Raw genomic sequence first — 18,604 nt, 5'->3', positions numbered from 1 at the left:
CTTTCTCATATATCTGCATGGTTTGGTGAGAGAAGCTAAACTGTGTCCTGCAGATAACTGAATTTAAATTGTACTTTACAAAATGGAAACTGTTCTTTTTCTACAGCTGGTCTCTCATACATTTGGTGATAGTAAAACTAGCTCTGTACAACATAAAGAACTTTTTTCCCATTGCTGGTTTGGAATTCTTTGGTGAGTTAAATTCTGACGTCTATTTTACTTTGCTCTATATGTGAGTTAGTAAAGTATTGGCATTTATATATGAAAAGTTGTTTTGCACAATTGGTAACAGATGGAATTGTGTTTTATTTCAGGTTTTTTAAATGCACTCATCCAATATTTTTTTATCTTTTTCTGTAAGTTCTGTGGAAGCGCACACATCTTCCCTATGCTTATTAAACGTAAGCAGTAGAATACTATGTCAGATTATGGTTGTGAATTTTTTTTGTTTGTTTTTAGTTTTACTTAGTAGTTTTTCATATCTGAATAAATTCTGCCCTGGGCTGCTATATTCTTAAAAAAAAAAATCATAATATTGTGTCTGCATTTTACTGCAGGATTCATTTATTGCTATTAATAGTATAGGGGTTTTATATTGGTACTAAACCTTTGTGTTCACTTTAGATCTGCCTGTGACATCACCATTGGGTATAGCTGTGATTAAAAATTTGGAAAACTGGGAACAGATCCTTCAAGAGAGAGTGGATCAGTTTGAAGGCCCACCACCGAACTACATCAATACCTATCCCAGTGACATTGGAGTGGGAGCTGGATCAGCTGTTCTCCGCAACAAAGCAATGCTTGAACCTGAAAACACACCATTCAAGTAAGAAAAGCTTTCAATAAACTGCTATCCAGACTTTATTATAACTTGATATATGCACCTTTTGTGCAGAAACAGTCAACTATCTAGTGGATTTTTTTAGTTAAAAGAAAACTGAGTTGGCTAAGCCAAATAAAACCTAATCTACAGTGGCTTTACAGTTGTACCTTAATGAATGCAGCATAATACGGTGCCTATCTTTACTGATGATTATGTTTAATTGTTACAAATACTGTTACAAATACAGTGGTATTCAGGTGCTTAAGTCCTTTTATTAATCTTTGGATAACTTCTTCCCACTGTTTTACTTGCATTTTTATTCTACACATACTTTATTTATTTCTGCTTTTTCATGCACTATTTAATAGAACAATTGTGTAGTTGATACTGCTACAGATTTTTGTTCACAATTTCCTTTCTACTGTTACAAACATGCATTAAGGGCCACTTATTCAAAAATGTGAAGCTTCGGATTTCATTTTGGTTCTTAGGTGATCTGATTAAACCCTTATAGGCCAGCAGTGGACCCACCGATTTGGTTGACTTAATGTACCTTCTCTACACACATGCTCATTTGAAGGCTTATTATGTGTACTTTAAGACAAAGTTTGATGTGGAACTGTCAAGTGGTGCCACTACCATAGCAAAGGGGATAAACAGTGATACCATCAACACGATAAAGTGACCACTAGGAAATGCATACATTTCTGCGTATTTCAAGACATAATATTGTATTTCTTTGTGACCTGAAAGCATCACAACAAAAAAAATCACTAAAATGTAGTAGCACTGATGACATTCTAGTCAACATCGTTATAGTCTTGTTCATCATTATGATATTTGTCGAGAGCGTGTGGGTTACCAGTCTTCATTGCCTTGGTGCGCACACAATTCTGTGCAGGGAAGATAGTTCTGACTACAGACAGTTGATTGATTGTTCAGGTTTCAGAGTAGTAGCCATGTTAGTCTGTATTCGCAAATAGAAAAGGAGTACTTGTGGCACCTTAGAGACTAACCAATTTATTTGAACATAAGCTTTCGTGAGCTACAGCTCACTTCATCGGATGCATTGTTCAGTGATCTCTACTGGTAAAGGCACAAATAAGGTCTTGTAGAAGTTCAGATGACACTAGGCACCCTATAAAATTAAAGCAAGTAGTTCATCATGCACAGTTTTACATCCATATTACAATAGTGATCCAATATCCTGTTTGCCTATGAGTGAAGGCATCCAAATCTTTGTTTGCCAAGATGCTCTTCAAAACTGGAATGAACATACCTCGCTGGAGTCTTTCTACTTCAGGTTTTGCAGCACTAGTGATGAATCCCCTCAGCTCATCAAAATTGATGCAGAATCCATGAAAGTGTAGTATGTCAATTAAATTGAGACACACAAAATCAAGGTATAGCTGTGCAGCAAAGCTTGTGTGTGGTGGTATGATCATTTTGGAACTGTTTAATACTCTTCACTCCACAGTTGAGAGGCACCTTCTTTGAATCTGTTCTGAATGAGGATTCTCATTGCTGGCTGAATTGTATGCTTCTTTATGTATCAAGGAAAGGACAAACTCCTGCCCCATTTAGGGCACAAAAGTAGTTGACCTCTGTAAACTACAATCACCTTGCTTTGAATAATAATCTGAGGCTTTTATTTTGGCAAATTGATTGAAGTGGCATTATACAAAATCACTTGTTCATTTGAAAGCAGTTAAACAGGCTCACTCAAGAGAAGTAGATCCAAAAAACATTTATAGGTGACTTAACTCCTACTACAGATTACTTGCAGTTTGGATAGCATTAGCTATTATTGCACTGCATAGAACAATGGTAGGCTTGCCTTGTCCATACTGCGCATGGAATGAAATTGCAGAATCATAGTGTTTTTCTAATCTTGCCTGGAATAGTTTACAGTTTCCACATCTGAGGTAAGTAGGACTTTATATCTTTGCATTAGATTGTTGTCTGTCTCTTCAACCAGCTGATAAAATGCAATTTCATAAGGTGACTATTGCAGTGTAACAAGGTGGTTTTTCTTTAAAATTCATTTTACTCAAGTAGGAAGAAAGCAATCAAGTCTATCATTCAACATACCTAAAGATGAAGTTTTTCACAAATATTCTGCGCAACGTGTCATCATCTCCTCCTTGAAGTGCTGCCCCCTTTAGATTGGTTGCTCTCTCAAATGTTTCTATTTTATGAAGTTTCTAGTCTTCCTTATGTTTTTCTCAAGCAAACAATATCAGTGGGACCAGTCTCTAGAAGATGTGCTTCCTCTGGTAGCTATAGAAGCAGGTGAACATGATGCACTTTGATCAGATTCAGAGTGTTTTCTTTCCTGGGTTCTATACAACTCTGACATGTCCCAAATTCAACTTGTGTATTTCTGGAAGCAATTCCTGTGATAGAGTATTGGTGGCACCTCTTCTAAAATAGAAAACTCATCTAGTAGCTGCCAATATAATTAATCTCTCCTGGCTTCTGCTGCAAACACCACAGAATTCTGTCCAGCACTGGTAGTTTAACAGTTTTGTGTTCTTTTGATTTTCTTTTCCCAAACTATGAAAAACGTGTTTGTGTCGAGTCTGTCTCTTCGATGTAAGCTTTAAGGGCTTGTATCCTCCCACATACTGTAACTTTAGTGGTAATGGTAAAATTCCCAACGTATATTGTTAGCATTTCCACCACCATCATTATTTTTTAGTTTATACAAGTGTATAGACGTGTGCTAAAATAGATATGAATTAGATCTATACGTTGGCAATTTTAATACTATTTTTGTTTAGTGAGCATTTTGATTGCTTGAACCCCCAATATGAAGCTGTGTACTGCCATCTCTAATACTGACTTGTGCATAGGGTCACTGAATTAAAAAGCTAGTTTTTAGAATATAGCCAAGGCTAGTACTGTATGCATAGGCAATTACAAATTAAAACCTTCTACCAGGCAGATTAGATGCTACATTATATATTCAAAAACATACAAATGAAAAAAACATTAAGAATCCACGTATACTTATTTATATCTATTACAGTCACTTATGAGATACTTTGATAATTAAGAATATGCAATATGAAAACATTTCATTTTAGTATATTGCAATTGATATTTGCCATTTGTCACATGCTAAATAGCTCCATCATTTTTGAAAAAAATACTTGCTCATGAAAAACCAATAAAAATCTTACATTGCCATTTGATAGCTTTGACCAGTAAACACCACATTAAAGTGTTTAACTTAAATAGTAAAAACTGTAGTCATAGTAATTTGCAGTGTTTATGGAACTGCAAAAAAGGACACACTCATTTTGAATACTGTTGTTTCACAGGCTTATTTACAGTCTTGCAGCAGAATTTGACAGCTCCACATCGTACCTCATTTAAATGTATATAAAATAAGGCTTCAAATGATATATGATGTGTGTGCACGTGAGGAGGGCGCGTACATTACACTCCAAAAATATGGCCCATTTTGGAGAATTGCCAAACACCTTTTGAATATTAGAAGAAATATGTAAAAGCATTTTACATGATTTATTTGTGTCATCCTGGTGCCACAATTGTAATATGAGAGTAACTTCACCACAGTGTAAATATATTAATGTATGTGAATCAAGGAAACAAGTTCTGGCCCACAATCCCTTTGAATTCAGTAGCTCTGTGTAATGTGGTATCACAGAGGAAGTCCAGGAAAGTTTTTATTCCTTATGACTTGTCTTGGATAGAACACAGAGCATACAAATCCGTCATTTTGTTTCACACTGAATTGCATCTAAAATGGTTTGGAGTCTCTTCACGTTTTTGTCCACATTTAATTATATTATGACCATGATGAATTTTATATTGAAAATTATATTTAAAAAAAACCAAAAACATTTTTTTCTTTCAGATCAAGGGATTATTCATCACTTCCAGTTAAAAGACTATGGCATTTTCTTGTGAAACAAGAACTTCTTCAGGAGACCTTCATAAGATATATATTCACTAAGAAAAGAAAGCAAAGTGAGGTAAACAAAACTAATAATTCAAAGGCTTTTTTACATTTCCTTAATCTTTTAAGTGTCTCCATTCTAATTTTTGTTTTAATATTTTCATTTTGGTTGGCATTTCAGTTTCCTGTTTTTCACTTCAGCAATGTTTAATAAACAGCATGCTATCATGGTGATTTTAAAAGTACAAATCAACTAAAAATGTATATTCTTGGACAAGGCATAGCTGAGTTTACAATGCAGTATATATATTTAAAAACATTTTATTTTGCTATAGGATAACAGTAATAAATTAATTGAGTATTGTTGAATCTCTGTGGCTTGTTATATATTATATAATTAAACAAAATAATTTCTCATTTCAATATATGTATATATGCATGTGTAATATATACATATACATAATATTATATAGTGATATATAATATTGATTTTTATGACTATCATAATTACAACTGAAATTAGTTGCAATTAAATTTAAACTTTGATGTGTAACAAACTGGAAACAAGTGTACTACTTACTGTCTTAAAACTTCCTGTAAGTATGAAGTTTGTGTGTGTGTTGCTCCTCCTTTTATTTATTGTCATACATTTTTTAAAAGAAAAAGGATATAAATTTATTTGCAAGTCTAATAAAATTGTGGGATAAGTACTTTTTATACCATACATTTTGTGTTCATCTAAGAGGCATTACATTAAGTGAGTTTGTTTAGATTCCTGTCTTAGTTTCTGTGCCTTTTATAAAAAATTACAAACACATTTGTCATCATTTACTGAGAGGGGTGGCCTTTTAAAGCTAGTTTGGAATGTTTCATTCTTTTTTTATATTTGTTTGTGCATGTGTTTTGTGTTTGTGACTGTGTGGTGTTATGTAGTCTGTAGAAGATCGTGTGGAGCAGGTCAAACAAAACTGCGTAGCAGAAGATCACAAAAACAAGGTAGTATCCCTTCTCCCAAACCTTTAGCACATTCTTAAAAGTTCTGTGGGACTGGCTGTTCTTTTCTAATATGACTGACAGAAGCTAAATGTTCTATGTAGTCTCTGTGTGGCAGACTCTTAATCCGTGCATTAACTTTGGATGTCCTATGATTGGGATAAGTGAACCCCTTGTAAATTGTGTTACTCACACAACTTGTGGGGGGTTTTTAAACTTTAAAATATACAATTTTTGGCTTTTAGAACACCAGTGAGTGCAAAAAGTCTGAAGTTTAGCTTCCTAACCAATGCTGAGGCCACTGAACTTTTCTTGCATGAATTTCTATAGATTTTGCGGTGTGTCCATACCACTACAAAACATTGTTTATACACCAGTTAAAATTACCTGTCAATGTTTTGTAGGTTGAAGCAGATCTCGGCTACCCAGGGGGAAAAGCAAAAATAATTCACAAAGAATCTGATATGATAATGGCATTTGCAGTTAATAAGGTAAAAGTCAATAACATTACTACTAACTGTGTTATTAAATCACTGTGTTTGTGTTGCTCTAAGTTCTTAATTAAAATTAGTGTATGTTATCTGTTTGTACTCTGCAGGCAAACAGTAGTGAAATTGTTTTAGCATCTACACATGATGTGCAAGAACTTGATGTTTCAGCTCTGTTGGCTGCTCAGTCATTTATATGGATTGGGGAAGAATATGACAGAGAATCTAAAAGGTTAGTTTTTCTTTCTTCGCAATTATATTTAAGGTAACTTTTTACTTTAACAGTATAGACACAAGTGCAGATAGTTCACATTTTTGTTGTTGTCAATAATAAAACATACACACTTCTTCCATAGATCTCAAAGCACTTTAAAGGCAGCTAAGTATCATTATCCTCATTTTATAGATGGGGAAATGGAGGCACAAAGTTTTGAGTGACTTGCCCAAGGTCACACAGTTTGTTCAAAGCAGGCCCACTGACAGGGGCAAAGGGGGCAGGCAATTTAAAAAGGCCCAGGGGCCCATGGTGGCCGGAAGCCCTGGGCCCTTTTAAATAGCCCAGGCAGGCCGCAGGGCTTCTAGGTGCGCGCTACTGCTCTGGGTCCCGCACTTTGGGGGGCCCCCGAGGGCTGGTGTGATTGGCCAGCACAGTCAGTCCCAGAAGTGACAGATGTGTCACTTCCGCCTCAGGTCCTGCATCCCTGTAGAGACAGCGCTGGCCCTGAGGCCTGGAATTGCTGTCAGCAGGCCTGTCACAGTGTCAAGATTAACTGCACCTTTGGACTTTCCCCGCTCTTGGTTTTCCTGGAGGGCACCCACTTTCACCCACCCATTTCAGGGTCCCATCTGTCACAGCTCCACGTAGTGGTGACCTACATCTTTCCCCCTGCAAACAGAATATTTAGGCTTGCAGTCCCTTGTGATTTCCCCAGCAGGTCTGACTAGGGTCCAGCATCTGTGGTTAACTTTTTTCTAGGGGCTACAATGGTGTACACCAATTACCAACCACCCTTAAAGCAAAATACATTTATTTTTAGGGTAAAAGCGTTACAGAGAAAACATCTAAACACAATAAGTTCCTATACGCGTGCTAAATGCTTACCAAGTCACCCATCAGGCTTTGGGGGTCTTAGTAAGCTGAAGTCCTTCCAATCCTTCCACATGGGTTTGGGGCCCCCATTGGACAGAAGGTCTGTCCATTTGCTGAATCAAAATGAAGGCCCCATGACAATTTAAACTCAATCTTTTTACACCAAAAGACTTTGACTGCTGGTCTCTGAAAATCCCATTTGAACCAGTATATGCAAGCCTCTCTGGAGGAGTTTACAACCTGAATGATTAATTACCATCCCCCCTCCCCACCACCACCTAGAGGCACTGTGGTAGCCCTCCCCTCTGGAGTTGCATACAGTCCCTGGCCCACAACGATACATAAACCATTTGTAAACTTAATATAATATGATATGATCTCTGAAGATATAGCATGCAGTTGCAATCTGTCACAGCCACTATTACATTTTGCTGTTCATCTTTTTTTTTTTAAGTAACAGTAATAAAGTGTTACACTGGTATATACTTTTTTTTTTACAGTTCAGATGACCTTGACTTCCGTGGTTCTACCACAACACTCACTCAGTCAAGTGCACCATCATTTGGAGTGAATCAGATGCAGCCGTCTTCACCGATGCCATGGTTAGGTAGCGGACAAACTAGCACTGGAGCTGGTGTGGTATGCAGTTTGTTTTGTTCGCTATTTATATAGTTAGTTAATAGAAAGATCTACACTCAGAAGCACGCTTTCATTTTATTTCATTGGATGGTCATAGGATAATCATCAGCTGGCAAAATAATGCCAAACTAATTAAATATTCTCTTACATTAATAATTTTGGGTTGGCATGCCTATAACTTACTTGTTTCATCAATCAATGAATAGTATAAATTATGTTCCCACACTTCTTAGAAAATAAATCTCCAAAAGTTTTTTTTTCTTGCACAATAGATTAATCTACTGAATTCCTACATGTATTTTGATTGTTTAAATCAGGGGTGGCCAACCTGTGGCTTCAGAGCCACGTGCGGCTCTTCAGAAGTTAATGTGCAGCTCCTTGTATAGGCACCGACTTTGGGGCTGGGGCTACTGGCGCCAACTTTCCAATGTGTCGGGGGGTGCTCATTGCTCAACCCCGGCTCTGCCACAGGTTCTTCCCCCACTCCACCCCCTCCCATTCCGTCCCCTGAGCCCGCTGTGCCCTCGCTCCTTCCCCCTCCCCACCTCCTGCATTCCATGAAACAGCTGATTGGGAGGTGCGGGGATGAAGGGGGAGGCACTGATTGGTGCGGCTGCCAGTGCGTGGGAGGGGGCAGGAAAGCTCATGGGGGGCTGATGATGTATTACTGTGGCTCTTTGGCAATGTACATTGGTAAATTCTGGCTCCTTCTCAGGCTGGCCACCCCTGGTTTAAATTAATACCCTACCATTATTATCTTTCTCCGTGACAGATTTTTTTTTTAAATGCCAATTGAAAGGCAATATGTAACTTTTGTTTCAGATCTCAAATCTGAAAAGCATTTAAGTACAGGGTCCTTCAGTGGGACATGCCTAAAGTTGAGTGCATGCTTAAGTGCTGTCCTGACTAGGAATCCTTTGCTGAATTCAGTCCTTAGTTGTTGTGTTGCAACTAAAAGTAATTGGATCAGAGTATGGTTAACAATTAACCATCTATAGGTAGAGGACAAAGAGACAGTTCATTGTGTAGTAATATATACAATATCCTGAGTTCATTTATGTTTTCCAAACTTGTTCAAAAGTAGTTAATCTTTGAAGTTCACAAATTGAATGTGGTATTTCTTTTATATGAAGCTCATTAAAAGAAATCTGAATAATGTCAAGAGAATGGCTTCACATCCAGTCCATCAGTATTGTAAGTAATTTCTGTTTAACAATGTGAAAGTGAAAAATGTATTTGTTTTTCAAAACATAATACAGAATAAATGTTATGATATTTTCCTGTTGATTAATAAATCAACTATATTTCCCTTTCCCCAGATCTCACAGGAGCCCAAGATGGTAGCGTTCGAATGTTTGAATGGACAAGGCCACAGCAGCTGATATGCTTCCGACAAGCTGGCAACGCAAGGGTTACTAGAATGTATTTCAATTCCCAGGGCAATAAGGTTAGTCCTCCCCAAATATGGGTTTTTCTGCCTCTTCTTTTTAAATGAACATTTGATTGTACTGTGGACACCTTAGCCAGTTTTTAAACTAGGGGAGCACAAAAATGTCTAGAGTGTGTTAGAATGTAGAAGAGATTTGGTTCAACACATATAAAATACAGAATACAATCTAGCAAACACAAATTGTTAAAGCTACATGTGGATATTTAAGGTCAGACACTCTTCAAATATACATTTACTGCTGTATTGAATAAGCAACTTTCACTATTCATATTAATGACCATTGTAGAGACTAACTACTTTGACTAATCCTAGAAATAGTTATTACCATGAGTAATCCAACTTTAAGTCACTGGAGCTACTCACTTAGTAATAATTTTTGTAGAAACAGGTCCTTATTTAGATGCATAAAGCCTCATTTAGCAGGAGCCAAGCTGTCAACCCCTTGCTCTCAGTAGTGAACAATTACTCATCTAAATATGAGTAATGGGTTCAACATTTTGACCTTAAATAGGATTTTGATGAAGGGCAACCAATCTGGGAGATGGCCACATTGTCAATGATTGAGTATTACAAAACAAATATGGAGTATTACAAAACAAATATGGAATATTATGGCAGCATATATCCTCATAGTACTGTACAGAAACTCGTCCAAAAAAATGAACAAACAAACAAACAAAAAAACCCTCTGATTTATACCTCCACTGTAGTCAGTCAAGCTCAATATTGAGGCTATTCCACCTTGCAGTTTAAGTGCAGAGAGACGTTAGCACTAGTATTAAAGTGTTCAATTGAGAATCATAAGATATTTTTAGGAGAGTGGCATAAATACAATTACTAGATTTGTATTTTCTTTTTATAGTGAGCACATTTTGCAAAAGTCTCAGCAGAAAAGCTGTAGTATGATTACAAATATATTTTTGTTATTTCTGTGATATAGAGATGCAGATGGCTCAAACTTTAAAAATCATTTGGGCTTGATTCAGTAGTGCTGTCTGTCTGCTTTGTGCTGCTCCACTGGAACAAAGAAGCTGTAAACATCCTTTAATTCTCCTCAACCTTGGGGAATCCTACAATGCACAGAGCCACCATTGTGACACATACTTCACTTCCTGTACCGGTCTATGGTGTTAGGATGCCCAGCTACCAGAATGGCTCTGAGGTCCCGTGAGCCACCAGACATTACTTAGAGCAGACTTCGGGCTGCTGTAACTTATATTGGTGGACTCAATCCTTGCCCAGACAGCCCAAGAATTGGAGAGTATCACAGTGGCTTTAAAGTCTTCTTCTCCCCCACTTCCTTGTCACAATTGTCTTGCACAAAGTGTGTGGACCAAGAAATCTGGCTCTCAGTTTTGAAACTATTATAATTTCTGGATTTTCCCCTCATTCTTACTAATAGACATTTTTGTGAAAACTAGGACCCAGATTCATTCATACTCTCCACTTGCTTTGTGGCACCCTGACAGTGTAAACCACACTGACTTAGCTATTTATTTAAAATAGATTTGCATCTCCAGTGCAAGGTAGCTGTAGTGTGCCAGTGAATCTGGTACATGATTTATTTCTGAAGTGTTCATCTGCTGTGTCTTACTGCTTCAAGTCAAAGTGCTTTTGCTGACGTAACCATTACCAGAGCAACTAATTTTTGATGTTTATGGAAGACTTTGAATAAACATTGAGACAAACTCTCCCCTCTGGTTTATCAGTTTCTGCCTGTGTAATGCCATTGATTCCTGTGGAATCATACTGGCATAAAGCTAGAGAAATTAACAGAAATCAGTTCTGTTTATTTATTTTATAGCTTCTGTACTCTCCTCCCCTGTGTTTCACAGGTAGGAATAAAAACAGGATTTTATTGAAGAATGTGTCTCCTGTTTGTCCTCACACAAAGAAATAATCCCCTCTTTGTGACATTGCAGTTGATTGTTGTGGAAGAGATGATGTTACAGACTGAGGATTAGTATTTCAGGTAGGGAAAGAACATCAAGAGCAGAGGAGCCTCTAGACAGGAGACATATTCTGGATTTCATTCAAATATCTGTATTGATTAAAAAAAAGAGAAAACAGAAGATATACTGGACTAACAGAACTGGTTTTGAAAGTTTTTCCTGTAAGGTGATAGTGATCCTAAGGAATCATTTAATAGAAGTTACAAAGTGATGGTAACTGATTGATTATAGACTTAAGTAGAGCTCATTGAGAAAATGTCCCACAAAAATGTTTTGAGATTTCAAAAAAATTCCCATTGTGCATTAGGACAGAACAGAGAACTTTCAACATTTTTCCCAAAAAAACAGAGTGACACCCAACCCAGAACAGCCAGGAGCCTCATGGTTAGGGCACTTAACATGGATGTGGGAGACCCAGTTGCAAGTCCCTGCACTGAATCAGACTTGCCCCAACTTGAACCTGGTTTCCCACAACCCAGGTGAGTGTCCTAAACACCATTCTGTTGGCTGTTCTGGAGTGGGTGTCTCTCTGGTGCGGACTAGAAATTCCATTCTGGACCTGAGACATGTTCCTGCAAAAAGTGTCAACAAACTCGGCATTTTTCATTTAAAAAAAAAAAAACAGTCAAAGTCACAGTCAGCTCTGAAGTGATATGATTTGCAGGTCAGATAGTTGTGCATTCTTGACTGCCTCATCTGTATGTTCTTCCCACAAATCCATTGCCACTGGGACTACCAATTCCATTGCCAACCTGCAAGCAACTTCCAAAAAGCCGTCACTCTTTTAAGCCACTATACATTTCCTTCTCCATCTCAAAATTCTTCTAAAATTTAATTGGGCTGACATGCAAGATGGGTAGCACTCAGTCTTGGACCAGTGACAGATGGTGGCAGATTTTAGGACAAGGGCTATGTGGGTGAATGACCACAAGGGTGCCCAGTGTGGGTTTTAGGCTAACGGAGAGAGCTGTAGATGTATATTTGGTCCTGGCTGGACAGCTGGAATGGCAGAGGGACAGCTGAAAAGAAGTTGATGCTAGTGAATAGCTAGAGCTCCTTCCCCTTAGCCTGGACCAAGTCTGGCCAAAGAATCCCCTGCCTGAAAATGGAACTCACTGGAGTCCCTCCAGTTTGTGTGATCTCCCCACAAACATAGGGCTAGGTTAGAAGTCTTGTGTATCCTGAACAATTTCTTTTGAACAGCCTCCAAATTCAACCAAAATCCTTCATTTATTGGACCCATTTATGTTTATTACACACACCAATTTCTGCCTGCTTCCCCTTTCTGAAGTAGGCGGATTCCTCTTCGCCATCGTTTTAATGTAAGATTAAAAAAGAGTAAGTGTTCATTCACGGATTCTTTCCTGCTGGCCATCTTGCAGAAGTGAGATTTATTCAAACTAGAGTAATTGCCAGCTGGCATCTCCTGCTCTGCTTCCTGGATAAGCTTACGTCTTTGAAACACCTCACAGTACCAAACAAATATATTAAACCCTCCTGTTCAAAGGAGGAAGGTGCTTGGGATTGAGCCCACTGTGGAGCCATTTAGGGAATAGGAGTCCTGTCTGGCCCTACAGTACACGGTGGAACAGGGGAGGGGATGGGAGGAGGAAAGTAATGTAAATGGAGCTCCCCTGAAAGCAAGTCTGTGGGGGTGGAGGTGCTCCAGAGGATTAAGCTCAGGAGGGAGGAAGTGACTCAGCAGGGAACAGATGCCCAGTTATAAGAAGGAAGTTGCCAAGCAGTTAAGAGGAATTTGCCAACCCCTCTTTTTTGTTTCCTGCAATAGCCATATCTTCTGATTTTTCAGGACTGGTTCTGTATATTTTACTGTGTATGTGAAGACAAACTAACTTTGTTTGACTTTGATTAACCTTATTCCAACCTTAAGTGAATAAAAGTGACTTGCTGTGAATTAGGGATGTTTTGGCATCCCTCTAAGCCAGTTACAGGACAACAAAAAGGGTCATCCCAGTATCCCGGACAAGCCCCACATTTAGGGGCAGCTAGAAACATAAAACCACATCATGGAACTAATGAAGCCTGACTTTACAAGTACAGGGATTTGAATAGTATCAGTGAAATATTTTAAATGTTCTTTAAAACACTGTCTGTAAAGCACATACAGTGTACCAAAGTGTGGTCTAAAGGTTTAATTGCTACTCATTTGTGTTGATCTGCAAAGCTCCCTGTGGCTTTGCCACACATAGTACAATGCAGTTATTGTATAATCATTCCTAAATTATTTTTATAGGACATCATGAGTGTTTGTTTTTTTTTAATTAAACTTGTTTCATTAGTGTGTTGGGGTATCAGGTCTAACATATGCTGAGGTATTTAAAATTAAAAATTTAAAAATAAAATCTACTTCAAACATATAGAAATTTTTTTTCAGAAGTACCAGAGTCCCAGTTTCAAAAAAGGGCTGCATCGTATAGGAACATTTCAAAGAGACGTAAGGCTTGCCCGTTGGTGTGTGGCAAGCCGGTGTTTGGACATACAGAGCACTAGCTTGCTGCGCACTAAATGGCTGTGTGGACCTTGCCACCGCACACTAGTAGTTCCATAGTGCGCCTTGGCCTAGCGCTGGGACTCGAACCAGACTCCCATGTGAATGTGCTAACAACTTGGCTATAGCTTTATTGTCACACACTCTCTGGCCCAATGAATATTTAAGTATTTATACAAAGAGGAACAGCTTCAACAGGAGAGATTGTGGGACAGGCACCCTAGAATATCCTCTCGCTCAGTGGCAGGGCATTCATCTGAGCGATTGGAAATCTGAGTTGAAGTCCCTATTTCAAATCCGGCAGAGTGGGGATTTGAACCTGTTTGGGTTGCCGGGGGGAAAGGCCTAGTTTATGAATCCTTCTAGGGTTTAAGCATGGAGCCACTCAGCGGCATCAGGATGTAGCTGGCTTTTTGCACGCTCACGGATAGAAGTTTAGGCACCAGCTGAGCAGAGTTTTTGAGGTTCTAAATTTTGGACTTAGGCCTAAAGCCACAAAAGGATTTAGGTGCTTAAGTGCCCAAGTCACTTTTGAAAATGAAACTTAAGAGTCTTGAATCACATAGGTGCCTTTCAGATTTTTACCCACTGTATTTAAATATACATGCAGCTATTTCAGCTTCTTGTTGAATATCACAAAAGTGATGAAAAGGTAAGACTGGCCACTGGAGACCTTTTCAGCGGTTTATAGAATAAATGAAATTTTTTTCTTGCAGTGTGGCGTGGCGGATGGAGAGGGATATTTAAGTATTTGGCAAGTCAACCAAATTGTATCTAATCCTAAACCATATCTGGTACGTAATAAAATCATTCTTTCTTTTTATAGGAGAAATGTTTAGGAACCAAGACTGAGTGTCTCTTACTTTACAAAGCTTCAAACAGGTCAAAAGCAGGTTCAGATAATGTTCAGATTCTTGATTAATGTTTTTCTCTGCTGTGCTAATTGGCAGACTATCAAAACAAGTATAGTGTTTGATGGACACAGCTTTGAAGAATTCATTTCAGGAGTAAACAACAAGCTGTAATGTGATGACAGATGTAACCTCAGCATTGTCCTTGAATTTACTAAGACTGAAATCTATTGTAGTGCACATCAAGCTTTAAAAAAAAAAAAAACAAAAAAAACCCACACTTCACTCTTCTCAATTCTTTGCTGTTAATTATACAGCACACAAAGCCAGCACTTAATTGTGAATTCAAATTGATAAAACATACTGTACTCTGTATTTGTCACAGTTTAATTACATAGTGAATTATTTTTGAATTTTTCTTAATACTAGAATTTCTAATAAAAATTTATCTTTTTGTTCTCTGCACTTTCAGTGTTGCTTCCTATAGGGATTTTAGTAATGAATCAAAGTAATCAGGGTTTGTATTTAAAGTCCTTGCTAGTGATATGCCATTAGTAGAAATACATATGACTAAATATATTTTAAGTTGTTAGAAACTTTGATGTATAGGTGATAAGATTGCATCTTGGTGATAGTTTTTTGTTTCATTTTATAGAGTTGGCAGTGTCACACTAAAACCACAAGTGACTTTGCGTTCATTACCTCTTCAAGTCTAGTGGCTACATCCGGGCAGTCCAACGATAACAGGTGTGGTAAATTGTGGAAGAAAACAAGTCCTTACTCTGCGTTTGTTAGCAACAAGCCAGAGGCAGTTTATTATGAGCAATTGCAAGGGAAGACTGCGGTCGGACAGGGGTTCCCCCGACCTTATGCAGACCTTCCCCCTACAAGCAGTAAAAGACAAGTATTTATACCTTCCTGTTACGTACGTCAACGGCTAACGGTTGTCAGTTTGTTTATATAAACTCCCTCCGGACGCTACCTTATCTCAAGGTTTCTGCCTAAAGCAGTATTCCATCTTTATCAGCTAAAAGTAGAGACAAAAACAGCATTTAAAAGTAGAAGCGAAAACAGCATCTTCTACAACTCTCGCGTTTTTAGGGTTTTTTCTTTATTTCTCAATTAGTAAAAACATCTACCCTCAGACCCACCTTATTTTCTTTCTTTTTTGCTTCTTCAGTATGCAGTCAAAAATAGATAAAAATATCTAGGCTGAGAAGTGAAAGGCTTTCAGCAAAGCTACCTGAAACAGATCTTTGGATCTTGAAGCCAGAATTTTGAAGCCCAGTGTTCTAAACGCTGTTGAATTCCCTTACTAGCTGTATGTGCATGGCTGCCTGCTTGTGTGTCACTCCTTCAGTTACTTTCCTTCTGCAGACTGGTTCCCCTTATTCTGTTGGCTTCTCAAAGTTCCTTATCACTAAGTGCTAAATTATCCTTTTTCCTCCTTTAATTAAATACATATTATTGAGATCTACTGCCTGGAACCAAGGGTTTTTGACTGAGCACCTCTTTTTGTTTTATTATCTCTTCTGGTTTCATTTCTAATGTGGCTGTCTTTATCATTACTCAGAGGTCTCCATACATCCCAACTGCAACTCGTTCTGACGGGTACATTTGTACTGGGTTGGGGAGGAGCTTATTTAGTAAATGCAGGAGGCAATCCTTGTTATGATATTGAATGGCGTGTATGTTTCCCAGCCTTCCTGTAAGACTAACAACAAGGGCTTGTCTACATGTGCTTTAGTCCACACTAGCATGTTGTGCACTAACACCTGGTGCACACTAAAAGTTCCCTGTTGCATGTCAATGTAGTCCTGTTTCAAATTGTACTATGTTGATGTGCACTAGAGAACTCTTAGTGTGCAGGATCAGGGTCCACATGGGCCAGTCAGTGCACAACACGGTAATGCAGACTAAAATTTAAACCTCTCCAGTGCAGACCAAAGCACTGTGTAGAGAAGCCCTTAGCCTTCAAGGAAGGCAGAGTCAAGCATAGTCCCCAATGGGGATTTCAAAGTTTTTCAAAGACTTGAATGACTCAGTCAACTGGAGTTAGGCTCTTAACTGTCATTTGTGCTTTTGCATGTCTTCCCCCTGTGACTGCGAAGGTCCTGCACAAGTCCTCCTCATCTTCTAAGTGACCCATACTAGCCCAGGGATCATTTAGCAAGTTGCCATCATGACTTGTTTTGTTTTTCCACCAGAAATGTGTGCTTGTGGGACACTTTGGTATCCCCTGGTAACAGTCTCATTCACGGTAAGTACTGCACTAAAACATATTTCGGTTTTTTAATGGTTAAAGAAGCAAGTGGGATTTGTGCGTGGATTTTGAGAGGAAAATTTCATATGGGGCTAGACTAAACATCTATATTACAAGTTAATCAGTGCAATACCAGTACTGCTGAGTGTCTTGAAACAGTAGATTTTATGGCCTCCAACATGAGTCTACTTTTGTACATACCAAAATGTGTAAAAAAAAAAAAAAACGCATCAGAAAAGGTCACATGCAAGGCCATCTTGTGAAGGTGTTTATAAAGGGTTAAATATTTGAATGCAGCTGTTCGATTTTGGCACCGAATGTTCAAATTTTTTAGTCATCATTAACAGGTCCATAAGTCTGCATATAGACCTCTCCTGAAACTGGCAGTTAATTAGAGCTTTCAGCACTGCTTTGAAGCAGGGGAGCTGTATGTTGGTGGTTGTGACTAAGAAGTTACAGGGCCTGTCCCAAAGAGCTTTACAGTCTAATTCAGGCATGATGCCCACTTAAGTTTAACAAACAAGGTCAAGGATGGACACAAGAGTTACAGGAAAGATTGTGTGGTTGGGAAGTTGTGTGTGTATCTATCTTGACGGTATAGAATGTTCCATGATGGATTTTTTCCTCTTCATGTTAATATAAATTGTGACGAAAGAGGATTTATTTTTGAGGTCTTTGGCGTGAGGGAAGCTGCAAGGATGGGAAAGATTAGATGGAGTGATTACGGTGAAAAGGGGGGAAGTCCAGCAACAGAGGAGTTGTGATTGTGGGAAAGGAGCAGCATGAGGGAAGGACATGCAGCCAAGAGAAAATGTAATAGTCTGAAAGGGGATTCTGATGTCAGGATATTGCTCCCTGTGCTACTTGATGTTGATCAGCTGAAGAGTGAAGGGCTCAGAGTGGGGCCTTGTTTTAGACCATCATTAGCTCCTCCATTGATGTTCTTATCCACATAACCAGTAAAGATAACTGCCTTGGACTTGCCCCCTTTTCTTTATTCTGCTTGTTGGGGAATGAAGACCTTTGGGGCTGGAGTCTTTTTATATGCCACATACAGTAGAAAGAGGCTGATAGACTTGACTGTGCCTGATATGGTGAGTGCTTAGCCACCTGCCAGCCATCTTATAACCCAGGCTGGGTCCAAGTTTAGAAAGGAATTATGTTATTGGCTGCCAGACATTGTAGAGTCAGTCTTCTGGTGCCACATTAGCAAGCCAGCTCTAATTGTGAAGGACAGCTCTGAGTATTGTGCTCATAGACGCATCTTGGAATACCATGAGTGTATATTGGTACAACAAAGCAAATCTAATTTAGCATTTGCGGTTAACCCTGTGTTTTTTTAACGGATGTTTTTGTTTCATGAATGTATTTGCCTCTGTCTAGTACTTTCATCTTTTACTTCAACAACTCAGAATTGAACTTGTGCTTAAATTTTCTTGTCTTAAAACATTTTTTAATAAGTATGCATGTAGCTAGTAATCACTGCATTTGCTCAAGCAGCTATACATGCGAGTTACAGGCAAATTTTTTAACACATTTAAAAAATATGGGCTGTAAAATGTAGTTAGTTTCTGTACGATGTCACAGAAGTATTGGATCTCAGTTTTAAGAGAAAATG

General features: G+C 38.4%; 1 protein-coding gene across 3 annotated transcripts in view; it reads left to right on the top strand.

The window, feature by feature from the left end:
* DMXL2 (Dmx like 2) overlaps window positions 1-18,604 on the top strand; it is a 113,892-nt gene that overhangs the window by 90,949 nt on the left and 4,339 nt on the right. For 2 of the 3 annotated variants that reach the window (XM_048865801.2, XM_048865805.2), the window contains exons 31-42: window positions 107-192; window positions 625-826; window positions 4,710-4,827; window positions 5,685-5,747; window positions 6,149-6,235; window positions 6,343-6,464; window positions 7,823-7,961; window positions 9,095-9,155; window positions 9,281-9,408; window positions 14,589-14,666; window positions 15,379-15,470; window positions 16,931-16,983. In XM_048865801.2, the coding sequence (XP_048721758.2) occupies window positions 107-192; window positions 625-826; window positions 4,710-4,827; window positions 5,685-5,747; window positions 6,149-6,235; window positions 6,343-6,464; window positions 7,823-7,961; window positions 9,095-9,155; window positions 9,281-9,408; window positions 14,589-14,666; window positions 15,379-15,470; window positions 16,931-16,983 (1,229 nt within the window). The remainder of the gene's footprint in view (window positions 1-106; window positions 193-624; window positions 827-4,709; window positions 4,828-5,684; window positions 5,748-6,148; window positions 6,236-6,342; window positions 6,465-7,822; window positions 7,962-9,094; window positions 9,156-9,280; window positions 9,409-14,588; window positions 14,667-15,378; window positions 15,471-16,930; window positions 16,984-18,604) is intronic. The other variant, XM_048865803.2, reaches the window with a different exon arrangement.

This window comes from Caretta caretta, chromosome 10, assembly GCF_965140235.1.
Source record: "Caretta caretta isolate rCarCar2 chromosome 10, rCarCar1.hap1, whole genome shotgun sequence".
NCBI classification, from domain to species: domain Eukaryota; kingdom Metazoa; phylum Chordata; order Testudines; family Cheloniidae; genus Caretta; species Caretta caretta.
This window is presented reverse-complemented; position numbering and strand designations above follow the sequence as displayed.